Source organism: Neopsephotus bourkii, unplaced genomic scaffold (genome assembly GCF_033783945.1).
Source record: "Neopsephotus bourkii isolate Nb327-2 ecotype Australia unplaced genomic scaffold, CSIRO-AGI_Nbou_v1 NB_122, whole genome shotgun sequence".
Taxonomy (NCBI): Eukaryota; Metazoa; Chordata; class Aves; order Psittaciformes; family Psittacidae; genus Neopsephotus; species Neopsephotus bourkii.
In genome coordinates, this window is record NW_026900639.1 from 1,805,237 (window position 1) to 1,826,028 (window position 20,792).

At 50.9% G+C, this 20,792-nt stretch overlaps 1 protein-coding gene across 2 annotated transcripts; it reads right to left on the minus strand.

Annotated features, from left to right (window-relative positions):
* Window positions 1-161: 161 nt before the first annotated feature.
* LOC133219141 (zinc finger protein 777-like) lies at window positions 162-8,117 on the minus strand. 2 transcript variants are annotated; one of them, XM_061366251.1, is made up of 7 exons: window positions 7,955-8,086; window positions 7,307-7,404; window positions 6,786-7,178; window positions 5,474-5,600; window positions 4,591-4,704; window positions 3,442-3,696; window positions 162-1,476 (listed from the first exon to the last, which is right to left on the minus strand). In XM_061366251.1, the coding sequence occupies exons 3-7, from the start codon at window positions 7,071-7,073 to the stop codon at window positions 380-382; spliced, it is 1,881 nt and encodes a 626-aa protein (XP_061222235.1). In that variant the 5' UTR covers window positions 7,074-7,178; window positions 7,307-7,404; window positions 7,955-8,086; the 3' UTR covers window positions 162-379. The 2 variants fall into 2 exon arrangements, with proteins under 2 accessions (XP_061222235.1, XP_061222227.1); XM_061366243.1 differs by lacking the exon at window positions 7,307-7,404 and having other exon boundaries at window positions 7,955-8,117.
* Window positions 8,118-20,792: the final 12,675 nt, after the last annotated feature.

Below are 20,792 nucleotides of genomic sequence, written 5' to 3' on the forward strand. Positions count from 1 at the left end.
TAAAGAGTCCTACTCCGGCAAAACACCCTGTACAGGTTTCTTTTTGTTGGTGGTTTGCTTGCCTTTGTGGTTTTGTTTCTGATGGTGAGGATTCCCCCTAAACCAACTGCTGCTGTGAACTGTATACACACATTTAATCTTCTCACTTTGCCGCACATCGCTTGCTTTAATTAATTAATTTATTTCCAATCAGCCTAGCTGTCTCCACCAGAGCAGCGGCGCTGCCACACAAAGCTTCCTTGATGTCCATGCCCTGAGCTGGGGGAAGGAAGATGGAGGGAAGGAGGGAGAGATGAGTGGAGAAGGAAGGGGAAGGCTGGAGGGAGGGATGTAGGCAGGGAGGGAAGAAAGGGAGGGAGAGGAAGCCGTCAGCAGCCCCTCACTCTCCCATGTGCGTCCTCAGGTGGTATTTGAGAGACTGCTTGTAGCGGAAGCACTTGGTGCACTCGGTGCAGGGGTAGGGCCGCTCGCCGGTGTGCGCTCGCTGGTGCTCCAGGAGGTGATGCTTCTGGGTGAAGTTCTTGCCGCACTCGGTGCAGTGGTAGGGCCGCTCGCCCGTGTGGATGCGTTGGTGCTCCAGGAGGTGGTGCTTGCGGATGAAGCCCTTCCCGCAGACGGCGCAGGCGTGCGGGCGCTCCCGGGTGTGGATGCGGTAATGGTTGGTGAGCTTGGACTTCTCGCTGAAGGTCTTCTCACACTGGCTGCACTGGTAGGGCCGCTCGCCGGTGTGAGTCCGCTGGTGCCGCAGGAGGTGGGAGGGCCGGGTGAAATTCTTCCCGCACTGGGGACAGAGGAAGGCCATCTCGTTCTTGCCGGCGTGGATCCTCTGGTGCATGATGAGGCTGATCTGCAAGCGGAAGCTCCGCCGGCACTCGCCGCAGGTGAAAGGCCGCTCCCCGACGTGTGTGATCTGGTGTTTGCTGAGGCTCGACTTGTGGCTGAAGCTGCTCTCGCACTCGGAGCACTTGTAGGGCTTCCCCGGAGGTTGGGCCCGTGGCTGGGGCTTGAGACCATGCTCAGGGCGCCGGGGGACCTCCACACCCCGGCGCGTGTGGCTGCGCTGGTGCAGCAGGAACTGCTGTTTGTTGCGGAAGCTGAGGTCGCACTCGTGGCACTCATAGGGCCCTTCCTTGAGGTGGTTGCGCTGGTGGATCATGAAGTTGATCTTGAGCATGAAACTCTTCCCGCACTCGGGGCAGATGTAGGGTCTCTCCCTCGTGCGGTTCCGCTGCTGGGCTGCGGTTGGCTTCATGTCTCCAGAGTCCCTCTCGCACGCTGGTGGTTTCCTCACGCGGGTGGCCACCAGGCTCCTGGGCTGTGTTTTGGAACTGCACTGTGCCTCACAGCCCAGCCCGGCCTCGTGGCTGGGGAACGCCGGCGGCTCGCTCCTGCCTGAGAACATGTCACACGGCTCCAGAGCGTCAGGGTCCTCCTCCTCCTCTTCTTCTTCCTCCGTCTTGATCACGATCCCATCCTCTGAGGGGGGAAACCAGAACAGTGTTAGGGTCATTGGGTGGGATGGGTGGCCTTTTATGCACCTGGGGGCTACTACAGAAACATCTGCATGGGCTTCTTCGCAGCCCATCAAACATCTTATTCAAACACGTGCAACTGTCCATTCTGCCCAACCACCCGGACATGAAAAGCCTCCAGCTTTGGGACAAGCCATGTCCTCCTGCAGTAGCAAGGCAAGTCTGCACACCCTGCAACAGGGAAGACAGAAAACCCGCCTCCCAGACAGGCTCCTTCAGAGGGTGCGGTGAGCCCTGTCTGCCAAAAGGCTTTGCAATTTCATGATGCTACAAGACAGAGGGGGTAAAAGCACCACCGATTTGCAAGGAATCAGGTGGCCAAGTGGTTTTGGAGCAGCTACATCTGCTACCATTTTTCTGGGCTCCACCACCACACCTGCATGGCACTGCTCCACAGAACCACCACACAGGGCTGCTGGCCTCCAGCTCCACTCCTGAATCCATTAACGCAGCCCGGGACTGTCAACCTCTTTCAGCTTCACCGGGACAGGGCACTGGGAAAGACCCCCTCCTTCCCCAAGACAACTAGTGATGCAATGGATAGCTACAGCTCAGGCTCCCCCCTTGTGTCACCACTGCCAGCCAGAGGTGACCCGGCTGTTTCCGTTTGGTGAGGCTGGCTGTGGGGACACACACAGCAGGACACACAGCCAGCATGTCCCGAGGAAAGGCCCATGGTGGATCCCTCCCATGTCACCCTGCACTGGACTTTGAGCCAGGCCTATGTACTTTTCTAGGAAGAGCAGCCATGCTTTCCCAAGAAGAGGCAGCTGATGGGTGCAGAGTGTATCAAAGCTCTCCCCTCCAACAGAGGGGTCTGTGGGGAAAACCCACATTCCCAGGTTCTCCTCTCCTCCTCCTTGCAGCAAGGAGCCTCCCCTATGTGGACCCAGGGGCTGTCACTGCTCGAGCTGGCACCTGCACCATGGTCAGAGCATTGCTGCAGCTCCCGCTCAACCCCACCAGTGGGGGCCCCAAGCATTGGCAGAGGTGCTGGCTCTTGGATGAGGATCAGCTTCAGCTGCACTGGTGGCTTGGCTGGTTTCCTTCAGAAAACCATGAGGAGACCACAGGATACACGAGACAGAGTGGAGGAGAACCTCAAGAGCCCAACTTTATCTTTCTTGGTTTGTGTTACACCATTGCAAAGCCACCAGAAGGCAGGGAACCTGCTGCTCCCAACAGCCCATCACTCTGCTTTCCCATCTCCATCCACAAAGCATGTCTGTAGGATCTGGCCCATACCAGACTTCTACACATGAAGCACCTGCTGCTATCTTCTCATATCCCCAGTAAATAACCTCAGCCTTCCCCTCCTCTTCCAGCAGCTCCCACACCACAGACCTCTGGCCACTCTCCTCTCTGTCTTCCAGACCTCTCCTAAGTAACCGCCATACTGGTCAACATGCTGGACCTCATACTTTCCTCCAGCAGATTCTGGTGTGTAAACATCTGAGTGGCTTACACCATTCCTCTGTGCAACTAACACCAGGGCAGGAGTCCTCAGCTGGTGTCCTGCCCTCTGCAACAGTACGGCTTTGGCAGTGGGAGCTCACTGGGGCTCATTAAAATGCTGCCTGAGACACGTCTTCCCTTGGTCTCTGTGTGTAACAAGGGCTTTTCCCACCTTCAGAGGTGCTTGCTCTGCTCTGGAGTGGGTCAGGTGCCCTTAGAGACAACGCTCTGATGTCCACCATGTGTGTGCTGCCTCTTCCTCCTAGCCTGAGTTAATACCACAGCTGCCTTGAGGTTGCTGCAGCCGGAAACTTTCCTTCTGTTGCTGGTTCTGGGAGGATTTATCCCTTCTTCTATCTCACCCATTCCTCACCTTCCCCCACCACACTACAGCCCCTCCTGGGCCTCCTGCCCCCTCGCCATGCCATGCCAAGCCGCGAGCCGAGCATCTTACCCGCGCAGCTCCCATGGTGAACGATGACTCTCTGGATCTCATTGAAGTCAGACACGTATTCAGACGAGTCACCCAGGCTGGTTCCCGGGAGGTCCCTCGGAGGTGAGACGGAGCCATAGGGACTCTCGCAGGCTGCCTCCTCATCTGGACTCTGGAAGCTCCCCTCCGACTGCCCCGACATCCCATGCAGCTCAGGGTTTTCAGGGCTGTCTTCAGGAAGGAGCTCCTCCGTTTTGATCACAACCCTTATGCCAGCTGCAGCGAAGAGAGATTCCCACCCACCATCATTCCAGGGAGCCGGGACAAAGAAACCACTTGCAACAATCCCCACCAGCTCTGCCTGCTGATCCCACAGAGGGGTTTCAGCTGCTCTCCCTTCAACCACCCCTGCCATGCTCCTGCCTCTCATTTGGGATCTTCTGCAGGCAGAGGGGACTGGCTCTGCCTGGCCTGGGGACTCAGCACCTGCAGCTCAGCACCCCTCCACCACCCTACATCCCTGGCTGCCATGCTGGCTAGCAGCTCCGTTTTTTCTTTTCCTGTTGGCCTTGATCTAACTTAAAGATCATTGTGACCAAGATCACAGCAGGGGGTTGGAGCAACCCCATGTTTGCAGCCTGGGGTGAGTGGAGCTGACACCATCTCTTCTTATCTCTTTATCACCCCCCCACCACCACCACCCTTAGAGCAGGAGTCACTGCAGGACTCGGGGTCCCTGGTTCCCTGCCCTCAGAGAAACCCCTCAGCACCCCAGTACCCATGCGCAGGATGGAGCAGGCTTCCCTGCCTGTGGGGTGCTCCCAGGATAAACCCAAGCAGCATCCACACAGTCAGAGAGGGCACAGAGGCTTTTTTTGGTGGATGGGTTTACCCAACAGGACCCAACTGCCTGGTCTGCCAAACACACCTGCTCCCTGAGGACCTGGTCTGGATACAGATGCTTCCCTTGCTGATGGCTCTTAGTGTCCAACTGTCTGGGCTCCACCTGCCTTGGTTTATATGTTGAGCTGTACCTGCACATCCAACCACCCATTAGCCAAATCTTTCCCACTCCTAAGCAGGCACAGCTCTCAGCAGCACTTGCTTTAGCCTCGGGGTGAGCACCTCCTCTGAACTTACGTCTCCCTTTGTGCTAAGCTGCTGCCTCACCTGCAGTGGCATCAGTAATGATCTCACTCTCCTCCAAGTCTGGCTCATTCCTGACCCGCGACTCCTCTCCTTGCTCAATCTGAGACAAGACACCGGGTTTGGAAATTGCATAGTCTGTTGAGAAAAGGATGAAGAGAGGGATTACTGCACAGGGAAATCCTAATATTGGCTTCCACCTTTCCTCATTCCCGGGGCAGACACAGGAAGACACTCAGAAATGTCCATACAGGGTCTGCAGACAGGAGAGCCTGGTGCTGTGGGCAGAAGGGAGTCACGGAGGCAGAAGCTGAGGAGCCACACACAGAGGAACTCCCTTTGAGAAGAAACCCAACTTGTGTGTTTTTCTGGTGGGCTTTTAGAACTTCTCAGGTAAATTCCTGGCTCTCCTGAAGCCAAAAGCATTTCTATTCTGGCTGCAGCAGAGCCAGGATTTCTCCTGCAGCTTCAGCAGGAAACACCTCAACAGAGCAGGGCTAAGACCACCTCAGACAATTTTTCCCTCTGGAAAAGTTTTCTCTGATGGGGTGCATGGACTGGTACCCACTGCAGACCCAAAAAGCAAAGGGAATCCCTTACAACAGCCATGGGGAAGGTACTGGGTTTTCATCAAGTAACACTGGCTGGAAGGAGCCTTGGGACGTCTCCAGCCCATTTTGTTTTGTGGGCACCCCCCCACCAAGCTGGGACAACAGTGTACCCCGAGCTGGGAGTGAACATTGCCGGAGGGATGCCCTTACCCAGGCCAGAAACCTCCTCCTGTGATTTTAGGTCTCCTTTTAACAGGGTATTTGGGTCTCAAGGGGATCCAAAGGGATCTCCAAGGAGGACTCAGAAGGTGCTCAAGCCTGCAGGCAGCCAGAAGCCCTGGAGAGCCCATATTTACCCAGGGAGATGAGCGACTCATAGTTCCCTTTCATCACATTCTTGTACAGCTCCTTCTGCCACTCCTCCAGCTTCTCCCATTCCTTGTTGTTGAAATAGACGGACACATCGTCAAACGTCACCGGCACCTGCAATCACAGCAGCACAGGTTCAAGCAGCCACCTTGCTCCCCAGGAGCCCCACACCTATCTCCAGCCTGTGGCAGCAGTAGCTCCTTCCTGCTTGGACATGGCCAGGATTCAGCTACCTCATGGCCATCAATGAGTTGGTTTTTATATTTAAAACAGCTCCTGGAGAGATATTTCTATGAGATCAAAGGTCTCAGTCAAATGGCCAGTCCTGGTCATGAACCCACAACATGATTTCCACCACCGACACCAACATCTTCCTCTTGGTCCCCACACCAGTGGGGATGACCTGCAGAGGTGATAGGGCTTGTGCCCACCTGGAGGGACAGTCAAGGAGATAAAAAACGGGGTACAGCTGGATCTCATCTCTATTGATGAGCTGATGTAAAACCCCAGAACTCAAAGGAAAGCTGTACCTGGGCCTGAAGGGCTCCAGTTATCATGAGTTAGTGTGTGCACATAGGCTAGGAGCAGACTGCAGCTTTCAAATCTGTGTGCCAAGAAATAATTTCTAAGGATAAATCTGGGATGTGCAAGCTGCACCATGTCTGAATGGAGCTCTTCAGAAGGAGATGCAGCACTCGGCTTTAACTCCCTGACTGAGTGTTTGAGCTGAACCCCCCTTTTCTGTAGCCCCTCCACTCTCTCCAGTGATGTCCCCTTTGCCATGTTCAACATGGTCCCATCTGCAAAGTTGCTTTTACTGAGGTGACCATGAAATGCAGGGAACTGAATACTGATAGTGGGTTCCCTCTGAAGCTCAGCTAAGCCCAACTGCAAATGCAGAAAGCTCACTTGCCTTCCCCTGAATCCCAGAGGTCCCCATTCCCTGCAGCAGCAGCTCCTGCTTGCTCCATTCCTGACCCAGGAGGCCCCCAGTGCAGCGCCAAGGTAGTAAAAGAGCCACCAAATCTGCAGGGTTTCTCTCAAATGTTGGTAAAAAAAGAAAGGGGGGGGGGGAAGTGAATTGCTGCTGGGCTGTGCAGTGTGGTGAAGAACTGAAACCTCCAGCCTGAATACAGGGGATCTTGCTTTCAGGTCCATCTCCCACTGCAGGCAGGTCCCATGGGAGAGATGCCAGGAAGCTGAGAGCAAGCAGCTCTGCTGCGAGTGACTCACATGTGCCAGGGCTGTCCCTGCTCACCCACCACCTCTTCCCTCTGTCCGGCCAGAGAACACCGTTACCTTGGGGACTTCCCCCTTTCTGCCTGGGGGCAGCCGCAGGATCCAGAAATTCCTGTTCTTCAGAAGGTTCTCCATGTTCTCCAGGCGCCGCTGGAGCAGCCCGTACTCCTGGATGAGGGTGCCCAGTGCCGCACACTTGCTCTCCAGCTGGTTCCCCAGTTCTGCCGCCGTTTTCTCACAGTCAATCAGTTTCTTCTCTGCCATCCCCGTCCGACCCTCCAGGTCGAGCAGGCGGGTGGAATGGGAGTCCACCTTCCTCTCCACCGCCTGCACTGCCGCCACCACCATCAAGGACACCTCAGCTGTCTGTGTCTCCTGCTCCGAGGTGCGTTCGTGCCCGGCCACCGGCCGGAAGGGTGAGGAATAGCACGGCTGCTGCACCGGCTCCGGCGCCTGCAGGAAGAGGTGTGCAGGTGTCACGGTGGGGGGGGGGCATCCTCAGGGTGACAGAGACCCCGGGGGAGGCGCATTTCAGGGCCTAGGGCGGTGGGGAAGTGCCCGCGTCCCCGCAGGGCGCTGACCCTGATAAGCTGCTTACGTCGGTCCCACAGGATGGGCAGCACCAGACACGGGGAGAGAAGGAGGGAGCGCCCCGACACCGCAGGGCCGGGTGGTGACACTGGGGGAAGGGGATGACAGGGGACAGCTGAGCCCCGTTGCCATGGGCACGGAGAAGGGACACCCCCGGGGGGGCTGTCGGGTGCTGTCGGGGCAAGGGCACCCTATCACCATGGGGACCGAGCAGTGACACGAGGGGGGGGGGAGGGGGAGACGGCCTATCACCGGGGAACGGCGGGTCTGTCACAGGGAGGCTGCTCCCGACCCGCAGGGCCCGGCCGCCGGGGTTGGGGAAGGCAGCGGAACGCGCAGGCCCGGCCCCCGACGGCAGCTCTGGCGCCGCCGGCCGCGGAGGCCCGGCCCGGCCCGACCCGGTTGCACCGCCCCCCCGGGGCTGCTCAGGCTGCCGCAGCCTCCGCCGGCCCTGCCCGTCCCGTCCCCCCGGGGGGGCGGCCGCGGTGCCGCACGCTAACAGCCCCCGCCGCCCGTCCGCCCTGCCGCCTCCCGCCGCGGCCCCGACGGCGCGGCCCTCCCCGACGTGCGGCCCGGGGGCGCCGGGCCGGGCCGCGACCCGCTCTGGGCAGACGGCGGGGAGCGGCGGGTGCCCTTACCTGAACGGGAGCCCCCTCGGCCATGGCCCTTTGTTCCCTGCCCGGGGCCCCGGGGGCCGCGGCCGGGAGGTTGCAGCACCCGCTCGCTCCTTCACCTCCGCCAGCCGCCGGGCATCGGGCTGGGCCCGGGGCGGCGCGGCGCGGTGGGGCGGTGGCGGGGCGGGGGCGCGGCGGGGCGGCGCGGCGGGGGCGGGGCGCGGCCCGGCCCGACCCGACCGGGGAAGGCGGGGGCGAAGGTCGGGGAGGGGGCGAAGGGGCGGCGACGTGAGACCGAGCAGCGGCTCCGCGTCCCGGCTCCGCCGCTCCGCGCTGGGCGCTCCGGCCCCGCCGCTGCCCCGCCGAGCCGGCAGGGGGCGGGCAGGCCGCAGCCGTCGCGCGCGGGCCGCGCCGGGGGCCGCGCCTGGCGGGGCGGAGCGGGGCGCCCGCTGCCACCGCAGCGCCCCCTGTCGCATCGACGGCATCACCGCGCGCGGGCAGCCGCGCACCGTCGGGGCCCCCCCCCGCCTGCACTGGTCCGGCCCGCCCGGCCCAGTCATCGGCTCCGCGACGCGGGGAAGGGGCCAGGGGGACGTGGGGGGTGCCCCGGGATCGGGTCTGTGGGTTCTCCAGCCGGGCCGCGGCTGCGAGAGGAACGGGGGGGAGTGCGACAACGGGGGTGACGCAGGGAAGGCTGCACGGGGGGCCGGGGGATGGAGACGAGACTGGTGAGGACTGGAGAGGGACTGGGGTGACTGGTGGGGCTGGGAGAAGTGGGGGAGTATGGGAGGCGACTGGGGAGGAGCTGAGGTGAGATCGGGTGTGACTGGAGAGAGACTGGGGTTAACTGAAGGGGCTGGGAGAACGGGGGAAGGACTGGGGGCAACTGGGGCAAGGCTGGGGGAAACCCGGGACGAACTGGGTGACTGGAGGTGCTCAGAGAACTAGGGAATGACGGAAGTGAACTGGGGGGGACTGGAGGGGAACTGATGTGACTGGAGGTGCCGGGGGACCTGGAGAAGGCCGGGGAGGGGACTGGGGAGGGCCTTGAGGTGACTGGGCAGGGACTGAGGAGAACTGGGGAGGGACTGGTGGCAACTGGAAGCACTGGGGTTAAAGGGGGCCCCACGAATAACTGGGCTGGCAGGACTGGGGGCACAGGGGCTGTTCCTGGAATAACTGGGCTAAGGGGGAGAACTGGGGGAGATCTGAGGATGGCTGGAGTGGGAACTGGGGAGGATTGAGGAGCGGCTGGGGAAACTGGGGGCTGGGGACTGTGAGGGGTAACTGGGAAGGGCCTAGAGGAATATGAGGGGTGGGGGGGGCCTAGGGTAACGCGGTGCTCCTGGGGAGTCCCAGGGGACAGATCTGACTGCGGGGTGGGGGGTGAGAAGGCAATGGGAGAGACCGTGGGGAACGGGGGACAGATCGGTGCGACGGGGCCGCCAGGGGAGCCGAGGGCCCTAGCGTTCCGCTTGGGGAACGGGGGGGAGGACTGCGGGTGCCACGGGGACCGGGGCAGGACACCGCGCATGTAGGGAAGGGGGGAGGGCCCGGCCCGCACCGTCGGGCGCCGCCATGGCCGGAGCTGGCGCGGGCGCCCCCTGGCGGCCACTTCTCTCCGCGGCACGGCCCCGCCGCCCCGCCCTGCGGCCTCGCGCCCCGCGGGCCTGTGAAATGGCGGCCGGAGGGAGGTGTCGCCATGGAAACCGGACGATCGTTAACAGTGTGTACCCCCCCAACCCCCACCGCGGCCTCCGTGCAGCTCCCGCGCCTCCCCGCTTGTCCGCCTCTGCCCCATCCCGTCCTGTGCAATCCCACCCCATCCCGTTTGTGTCACCCGGTCCTGGTCGGTCTGTTCGCTCCTGGACCATTCCTGTCCCCACGCAGAGCCTGTCCCATCCCACCCCAACCCCGTCCTGGCCTGTCCCATCACATTTCTTTCCACCTTGTTGTGTCCTGTCCAGTCTTGCTGTATCCCATCCTGTTTCACCTTATCCACCCCACTGCATCCTGGCCCACCTGTGCCATGTCTCATCCAGTTCCATCATGTCCCACTGCATCCCCATCTCTGTCCCATCCTCATCCCATCCCATCCCCATCCTATTTCCTTCGACTCGATTGTGTCCTGTCCGGTCTTGCCATGTCCCATCCTGTTCCACCTTATAGAGTATCCTGTCCCATTCTATCCCATCTGTCTCATCCAGTTCCATCATGTCCTATCCCTTTCCATCCCCATCCTGTCCCCATCCCCTCCCCATCTCATCCCATCCCATCCTCATCCCATCCCCATCTCAATCTGTCACATCCCCATCCCATCCTCATGCCATTATATCCCCATCCCATTGCATCCTCATCCTGTGAGGTATATAGGAATGATTCGTGTCAGAAACTTAGGAGTCCTTGTCATCATTGCACTTTGGGAGGAATCGAAAATCATGTGTAGGATGTATAGGAATGATCAGATTAAGATGGGAGTTCCTGTCAATACAATGATGAAAAGAAAAGAAGGAACAAAGGAATAATCCTTCCTAATCAAAGTCTTTGTTACTTTAAGGGGTACTTTGTTTAACTACTTGAATGTCTCAAACGCTTTGCTAACTACAGAGGGTGTTTTGTTTAACCTTAAGGGGGCTAGGTAATCAAGGGATACATTCTGTTAGGGGATGAGGTGAAACTTGTGTATTCGATATGTAACTATATAAGAAATGGAATTGAGGGGGCTAAGATGGTGGTTAAGCTTGTGACAGACATTCCCTGTTAATGTATTGCCAAGGAATTCAATGACTTTTTAAGAAGTTTCATCACCCAAAGATAAGACCTCAGCAACAGGAGGAGAACAATGAAAAAGAACCACGTGGATATTCGGGTGAAGGAGACGACAGGATTGGTTGAAACCCAAGGCCGAGGAGTATAAGAGACTGTACCCCAGAACTCTCGGTGTGCGTCTTGGGTGGAGCGGAGACTCCCCGGCGCACCCAGCGCTGCTTGCTTACTGCCTCTCGGTATTAATCACTTGTAATAAAACATTAACGGACTGTGAGTACCGTTCGGTTGGGTGGGAGGGCCGGTGTGTGAGTGTGACTGTGATGTTCTCCTCTAACCGCGGTTCCAATCTCCCCTGAGGGAATTGGCCGGTGCAGAGAAGGAGTGCTTGGTGATTTGTGTTTGTGCACCATTGAGACACGGACTGGGTATCCTGGACCTGTGGAAATACGGGGCAGGGCATCGGGATCTGTGAAGCAAGCGTGGACCTCTTTTAAGGAGAGGTCCCAGGAATAAGACAGGGAGCTAATTACCAGATACACCCCCAGACAGTCCCTTGGGGTTAACACTTAAGTACTGGGGCTTTTGGCCATCCCAGGAGGGGGAATAAATAAATAAATAAATAAATGGTCCATTACTGTATGGAAGTGTGGATCAAAGAGGAAATATTGGCCAATATTCGGGTATTTTGATGATGGATTTGTCAGGCTTTAAATCTATATGTAAATGGTAAGGAACCTTTCAATCAAGAGGAGAGTGATTATGCTGCAATATGGAAAGGGTCATCTATAACAGTTTCGTTATTTCCCTTAAAAGAAAAGAAAGGGAAGGTGAATAAACCAAATAAATCATCATGGGAGCCTTTAGATAATTTACCACCCCCTTATCAAGGGCGGGACTCGAGAGGTGATCGGGAAGGCATTTACCCACCCATAGCACCCGATCCTTCTCCATCGGCTCCCCCATCCTCCCCTCCCTTCAGTCGCACCAGGAGTAAAATAAAAATACAGGATAATTGCTATGTTTGGTGTTAACAAAGCCGTTAAGCTGGTGTAAACATCTACTAGGGAGTATCCCAGACTAGCTGATGTCCAGGATGACAGCAGTTAAACTAATAGATAAGTAAAAGTGCAGGATGGTTGCTATGTCTGTAATGTTAATTAAGCTTGTTGGGAAAGTAAACGACCCTTAAAGACCACCACATTGTTGTATGCATGCCCATGTCTCCCGGAGCCGCAATAAAGAATACCTGCTTGTCAACTTAAAACTTTGTTGACGAGTTCCTGGAGTTTTCCCCGAATCAATTTGGCACCCCAGGTGGGACCCTCTCTGCTCGGCTGCAGGACCCGCTGAGGACAGGGCTCCCCTAGCGCCCTCGGGAGTTCTTGTTGTTTTCCTGGAGGGACCCCTTCACTCATTCGGATCCCTGCAGGAGCAGACAAGGACCATCTCGTGAAAGGTATTATCTCGTGGGTAAACGTGTATACCCGGCTGCTAGCGTCTGTTTGGTATAAACCCACAAGAAGCAGGGGGCATCTTGTGGTTTGGCTCCTGCAAGACGCAGTGGGTGTCTTGTAGAAAAGGTTTTGGATTTTTACTGGTATCTGACTTATGTTGTGGGTTGTTATAGTTATGATTTTGGTCTTGTGATTTTGGTACTGGTGACAAGTTGTTATAACTGCGTTATTAATTGTTGTCTCTGTTTCAAGTGTTGTAACTGTGGAGTATGTCTGTGGGATCCTGTGTGTGTATGTGTGTGAATGCAAGATTAATGATGGGAAATCGGCAGAGTGGAGAGATCTTGAAAAACAGTCCTTTAGGGTGCGTTTTGGCACATTGGAAAGAACTGAGAGGGTTTCCTGGGGGCTCAGTAAACAAGAAAACATTGATAAAATATTGTAACCAATGGTGGCCTTTATATACTTTGGAAGATCAGGAGAAATGGCCTAAAAATGGAACTCTTAATTATAATACATTGTTACAATTAATGTTGTTTTTGAGGCGGCAGGGAAAATGGGATGAAGTGATGTATGCAGATAGGTTTTTCACTTTAAGAAACCACCCGGAGTGGCAGACAGAATGTGAAATTAATATAGCTCTGCCAGATCCCTAATTTTGGCTTTGGAAAAGGAAAGGGAAAACCATAAAGCTAAGGTGGAGAGATGTGATATTGGGAGCAGAAGGACTTGGGAATGTTAAAGAAATGTGGAGAGTCGGAAACATGTAGAGAAGAAAGAGCTGAGTTGTGCTGTAGGCACGGCTACAGTGGCTGCTTTGGGACAAGTAGAAACTGATGGAGGGACTAATGTGAGAGGACGAGGCAGAGGTAGAGGAGGATTGACAGGCAGAGATAAGAACCTGAATTCTCTTGTGGGATGGGATCAGTGTGCATACTGTAAGGAGTTTGGATGTTGGAAGTGAGACTGCCCTGGGGGAAGTGCCATGGGGTGGCTCCGGTGACTGAATTAGAACTAGACTAACAGGGACCTGGGGAATCTGTCCTAGCAGATCCAGTGGTTAAATTAAAATGAGGAAGTAGAGGGAATAAAGTGGAATTTTAAGTGGATACAGGAGCAACTTATTCGATCTTAAATCAGAGGAAAAGAATTTGTGAAACCTTTAGAGTATAAATTGGGAAAACAAAGAGGAATGCATAAATTTTTATACATACCAAATCCTCCAGAAATCTTTATTAGGGTGAGAAGCAACATTTAAAGAAGGCAAAATGGAATTAGGAGTCAAAAATGATCGATTAATTGAAGTTTTACATTTATCTTCAATTCAATAGAAAAGCAAACAGGAGGATCTCCCTGAAATAGAAGAAATCCTTGATCAGGTATATCTGAGAGTATGGGCATCTGAAGTTCCAGGTAAGGAAAAAAAAATAATAAAAAAAAATCTTTGCCTGTTAAAGTAGAAATAAAAGGGGGCCTGCCCAATTAGAATTAAACAATATCCCTTAAAATTGAAGGATCAAAAGGGAAACAAAGAAATTAAAAAAAATGGATTATTAACTGAATGTGAATTGGAATATAACACTCTTATCTTGCCATTAAAGAAATCCGATGGGAAAATTTACAGATTAGTTCAAAATCTCCGAGCAATCAAACTGTGGAGGACATTCATTCAGTAGTAGCTAATCTGTAAACCTTATCGACTAAATGGAATACTAATCAGGAGCGGTTTACTGTTCTGGACTTACAGGATGCATTTTTCTGTCTGCCCCTGGCCAAAGAAAGTCAAAATGCATTTGCTTTTGAATGGGAAAACCCTGAAACAGGAAGAATGACACAGCTCACGTGGACGGTGTTACCTCAGGGATTTAAAAACCAGACTGACCACGTTTGGAAATCAATTGGCACTAGAATTAGAATTCTGGGAAACACCCACCCAGACAGGAGCTTAACTACAGTATGTGGACGACCTGATAACTGCTACCAAAACTGGGGAAGAATGTGTTCAATGGACTGTAGAATTGTTAAACTTTCTGGGCTAAATGGATACCCGGTATCTAAACTGAAGGCTCAACTAATTCGAACCTGAGTATCTTATTTAGGATTCAAAATAACAGGCGGACAACCAGAACTTGGAGCAGCTAAGAAGGAAGCAATCTGCCGAACACCTTGACCATCTACAGTTAAAGATATCCAGACATTTCTGGGAATGACAGGATGGTGTCAACTCTGGATCCATGATTATGGCGTTCTGAAATGGTGATAAGAACTGCTGAAAAAGGGTGGACACACACCTCAGGAGTAAAAGGACCGGTAAAAGAATGGAAGGTCATGACTGAACCTGGAGACATCAAGCTGACCCTAAAAAGGACTTAATGAGTAACTGAGGGAATTCATATTGACTCTTGTAAAATGGTAAGGGAAATACAGGTATAACTGGGCTCAGAGTTTCAATTAAAAGTATATTACTGTTTGTAGGGAGGACCAGGAATCATTTTTGAGAAATCAGTTACAGTCCTTTTGCATTTGGTGTAAAATTATCACCTCATTGGAACAGTTGTTTTGAGGCAAATAATATTGCCATAATAACCGACAGAAAATATACCTCTGACCTACCAGAGAGGGCAAGACTGGAGGGAATAAGGTGTTGCAGCTGAAAAGGTCTGCCAAGGGCTGCAACCCCTGGGGCTGTGACTGCTGAGCACTCTGATCCTGACCGGACCTCTTTTGGTGTTGGTCCTGATAAGACCTGTATGGGAAACTGCAGTGGCTGCTAGAAACAACAACTGTAGTGAATATGTTACTACAACTAGACGAGGAGAAGTGAGCTCTCAAACACTGTTCTATCACACCGTGTATGAATGCAAGGGAATGGTAACTGGCTACTATATATATATATTCAAACTCAATATGGACTTTGTAAAGAAGGAACTAAAATGGTATGTTTTAATCCAAAAAAAACCTCCCCTATCAATATTGGATGGAGATAAGAGCAAACTCAGCAGAAGGAAGACTAATGGCAACAAGCCAAATAATAACTAATCTAAGACAACCTGTATGAGTAACCTTTGATGCCTGTAACACTATTGATGATGACCTATATTCAAATTGTGGAAACTTGGATTGGAGGAGGTATTATAGAGAATGTGAATAATATATTTGTCTCTGACCAAAAGAGAAATCATATTTACCTACAGGTTGTTACGCAGATTGGGAATATGATAGTCAATCCGAAAGAAGTTAGCATTTTTGTGGACATACTGGATGGAGTTGTGCCTGCTGGAGTACAACTTCTACTTGGGGATGGCCCCAAGAATGCAAGGGAACCCAACTGAGGGCAGAAATTAGAAAGGGAATAACTTTTGCCAATTGCACAGCCCATTCTTGTAATCCTGTCGATCTACCTATCTGGAACCCAGGACAATGGAGACAAGAGGAGGTAAAAATTGGACTATCAATTTATGGAACTGGAGAAGATCCAGGGGTGATTTTACAAGTAATAATTAAAGAAAAATCTAGAGAGTCAGTACAACACCACTTATTATTCAATTCCTTCTATCATGAAAAGGAAATAGGAGTCCAATATGAAATTCCCACAGTTGCTAAAAATCTCTTCGTAAATCTTGCTGAAAATATAGCTAAAGCATTGAATGTAACTAACTGCTGTGTTTGTGGGGGAACTAACCAAGGGGAGAGATGGCCCTGGGAGGCAATGGAGAGTAATATAAGCAATCCTGCAATGTGGAAAAATCGAAAAGGGAAAAATAGGAGACAACAATGGATCTTACAAACGAATATAATTGGGAAAAGTTGTTGGTAGAGTTTAGAAAATGGTGGAAAACCAGTAGGAAATTTACTTTGTGAGGGGGGTTATATATATATGGAACAGAACAAAAAAAGACTGGGAAAAATGGGGAAAACCTATTGAAACAAATCAGCGATTCAGTAACTGGACTAATGGAACTAACATACCAAATGGTTGGCCCACTCCAGATGGACATTATTGGATCTGTGGTAAAATAGCCTTTGCATTTTTACCTCAAAATTGGACAGGATCATGTATATTAGGAACCATCAGACCCAGTTTCTTTTTATTACCTATAAGCCGAGGGGAATGCTTGGGAGTCCAGTTATATAGAGTAACAGGTGAACTAAGGAGAAAACGATATAGAACTACAAATTGGCAATTGGAAAGACAATGAGTGGCCACCTGAGCGAATAGTTTCTTATTATGATCCGGCAACTTGGGCTGCAGATGGGTCCTGGGGATACAGGACTCCTATATATATGCTGAATAGGTTTATAAGATTACAAGCGGTAGTAGAAATAATAGTAAATAAAACAGGAAATGTTTTAGGACTAGTTGCAAAGCAAAATACTAAAATGAGAACTGCAACATACCAGAATCGTTTGGCTTTGGATTATTTGCTAGCTCAAGAAGGAGGGGTCTGTGGAAAATTCAATCTCAGTAATTGCTGTTTAAAAACAGATGATGAGGGAAAAGCCACAAGTGAACTTGTGGGAGAAATGAAAAAGATAACCCATGTTCCAGTATCAACCTGGAATGGAATCAATTTAGGAGGATTGGGATCTTGGGGACAATTTTTAAATGGGGACTGGATCATTAAAATCGGTATAGTGATATTAGGAATATTTGGAGGACTATTAATTATTCCATGTATAATCCCATGTTTCACCGGATTGATACATAAAGTTATACAAAACATGCAATTAACCATCATGCCATTGGAACCAGAAAATAAGGGAGGAACCCACTCGTTAATGATATTGAAAACAAAGATAACTCCATTATTATCTGCTGCTCAAAAGGCAGTTATTAAATTGGAGGCCAAGACACGACTCAATAAGTTGCACAAAAACAAAGGGGGGAATTGTGAGGTATATAGGAATGATTCGTGTCAGAAACTTAGGAGTCCTTGTCATCATTGCACTTTGGGAGGGATCGAAAATCATGTGTAGGATGTATAGGAATGATCAGATTAAGATGGGAGTTCCTGTCAATACAATGATGAAAAGAAAAGAAGGAACAAAGGAATAATCCTTCCTAATCAAAGTCTTTGTTACTTTAAGGGGTACTTTGTTTAACTACTTGAATGTCTCAAACGCTTTGCTAACTACAGAGGGTGTTTTGTTTAACCTTAAGGGGGCTAGGTAATCAAGGGATACATTCTGTTAGGGGATGAGGTGAAACTTGTGTATTCGATATGTAACTATATAAGAAATGGAATTGAGGGGGCTAAGATGGTGGTTAAGCTTGTGACAGACATTCCCTGTTAATGTATTGCCAAGGAATTCAATGACTTTTTAAGAAGTTTCATCACCCAAAGATAAGACCTCAGCAACAGGAGGAGAACAATGAAAAAGAACCACGTGGATATTCGGGTGAAGGAGACGACAGGATTGGTTGAAACCCAAGGCCGAGGAGTATAAGAGACTGTACCCCAGAACTCTCGGTGTGCGTCTTGGGTGGAGCGGAGACTCCCCGGCGCACCCAGCGCTGCTTGCTTACTGCCTCTCGGTATTAATCACTTGTAATAAAACATTAACGGACTGTGAGTACCGTTCGGTTGGGTGGGAGGGCCGGTGTGTGAGTGTGACTGTGATGTTCTCCTCTAACCGCGGTTCCAATCTCCCCTGAGGGAATTGGCCGGTGCAGAGAAGGAGTGCTTGGTGATTTGTGTTTGTGCACCATTGAGACACGGACTGGGTATCCTGGACCTGTGGAAATACGGGGCAGGGCATCGGGATCTGTGAAGCAAGCGTGGACCTCTTTTAAGGAGAGGTCCCAGGAATAAGACAGGGAGCTAATTACCAGATACACCCCCAGACAGTCCCTTGGGGTTAACACTTAAGTACTGGGGCTTTTGGCCATCCCAGGAGGGGGAATAAATAAATAAATAAATAAATGGTCCATTACTGTATGGAAGTGTGGATCAAAGAGGAAATATTGGCCAATATTCGGGTATTTTGATGATGGATTTGTCAGGCTTTAAATCTATATGTAAATGGTAAGGAACCTTTCAATCAAGAGGAGAGTGATTATGCTGCAATATGGAAAGGGTCATCTATAACAGTTTCGTTATTTCCCTTAAAAGAAAAGAAAGGGAAGGTGAATAAACCAAATAAATCATCATGGGAGCCTTTAGATAATTTACCACCCCCTTATCAAGGGCGGGACTCGAGAGGTGATCGGGAAGGCATTTACCCACCCATAGCACCCGATCTTCTCCATCGGCTCCCCCATCCTCCCCTCCCTTCAGTCGCACCAGGAGTAAAATAAAAATACAGGATAATTGCTATGTTTGGTGTTAACAAAGCCGTTAAGCTGGTGTAAACATCTACTAGGGAGTATCCCAGACTAGCTGATGTCCAGGATGACAGCAGTTAAACTAATAGATAAGTAAAAGTGCAGGATGGTTGCTATGTCTGTAATGTTAATTAAGCTTGTTGGGAAAGTAAACGACCCTTAAAGACCACCACATTGTTGTATGCATGCCCATGTCTCCCGGAGCCGCAATAAAGAATACCTGCTTGTCAACTTAAAACTTTGTTGACGAGTTCCTGGAGTTTTCCCCGAATCAATTTGGCACCCCAGGTGGGACCCTCTCTGCTCGGCTGCAGGACCCGCTGAGGACAGGGCTCCCCTAGCGCCCTCGGGAGTTCTTGTTGTTTTCCTGGAGGGACCCCTTCACTCATTCGGATCCCTGCAGGAGCAGACAAGGACCATCTCGTGAAAGGTATTATCTCGTGGGTAAACGTGTATACCCGGCTGCTAGCGTCTGTTTGGTATAAACCCACAAGAAGCAGGGGGCATCTTGTGGTTTGGCTCCTGCAAGACGCAGTGGGTGTCTTGTAGAAAAGGTTTTGGATTTTTACTGGTATCTGACTTATGTTGTGGGTTGTTATAGTTATGATTTTGGTCTTGTGATTTTGGTACTGGTGACAAGTTGTTATAACTGCGTTATTAATTGTTGTCTCTGTTTCAAGTGTTGTAACTGTGGAGTATGTCTGTGGGATCCTGTGTGTGTATGTGTGTGAATGCAAGATTAATGATGGGAAATCGGCAGAGTGGAGAGATCTTGAAAAACAGTCCTTTAGGGTGCGTTTTGGCACATTGGAAAGAACTGAGAGGGTTTCCTGGGGGCTCAGTAAACAAGAAAACATTGATAAAATATTGTAACCAATGGTGGCCTTTATATACTTTGGAAGATCAGGAGAAATGGCCTAAAAATGGAACTCTTAATTATAATACATTGTTACAATTAATGTTGTTTTTGAGGCGGCAGGGAAAATGGGATGAAGTGATGTATGCAGATAGGTTTTTCACTTTAAGAAACCACCCGGAGTGGCAGACAGAATGTGAAATTAATATAGCTCTGCCAGATCCCTAATTTTGGCTTTGGAAAAGGAAAGGGAAAACCATAAAGCTAAGGTGGAGAGATGTGATATTGGGAGCAGAAGGACTTGGGAATGTTAAAGAAATGTGGAGAGTCGGAAACATGTAGAGAAGAAAGAGCTGAGTTGTGCTGTAGGCACGGCTACAGTGGCTGCTTTGGGACAAGTAGAAACTGATGGAGGGACTAATGTGAGAGGACGAGGCAGAGGTAGAGGAGGATTGACAGGCAGAGATAAGAACCTGAATTCTCTTGTGGGATGGGATCAGTGTGCATACTGTAAGGGGTTTGGATGTTGGAAGTGTGACTGCCCTGGGGGGAGTGCCATGGGGTGGCTGCGGTGACTGAATTAGAACTAGACTGACAGGGACCTGGGGAATCTGTCCTAGCAGATCCAGTGGTTAAATTAAAACGAGGAACTAGCAGAAATAAAGTGGAATTTTAAGTGGAAGCAACTTATTCGATCTTAAATCAGAGGAAAAGAATTTGTGAAACCCTTAGAGTATAAATTGGGAAAACAAATAGGAATGCATAAATTTTTATACATGCCAAATCCTCCAGAAATCTTTATTAGGGTGAGAAGCAACATTTAAAGAAGGCAAAATGGAATTAGGAGTCAAAAATGATCAATTAATTGAAGGTTTAAGTTTATCTTTAATTCAATAGAAAAGCAAACAGGAGGATCTCCCTGAAATAGAAGCAACCCTTAATCAGGTATATCTGAGAGTATGGGCATCTGAAGTTCCAGGTAAGGAGAAAAAAAAAATTAAAAAAAAAAAATCTTTGCCTGTTAAAGTAGAAATAAAAGGGGGGCCTGCCCAATTAGAACAAAACAATATCCCTTAAAATTGAAGGATCAATAGGGAAACAAAGAAATAATTAAAAAAATGGATTATTAATTGAATGTGAATTGGAATATAACACTCTTATCTTGCCATTAAAGAAATCCGATGGGAAAATTTACAGATTAGTTCAAAATCTCCGAGCAATCAAATTGTGGAGGACACTCATTCAGTAGTAGCTAATCTGTAAACCTTATCAACTAAACTGAATACTAATCAGGGGTGGTTTACCGTTCTGGACTTAAAGGATGCATTTCTCTGTCTGCCCCTGGCCAAAGAAAGTCAAAATGTATTTGCTTTTGAATGGGAAAACCCTGAAACAGGAAGAATGACACAGCTCACGTGGACGGTGTTACCTCAGGGATTTAAAAACCAGACTGACCAC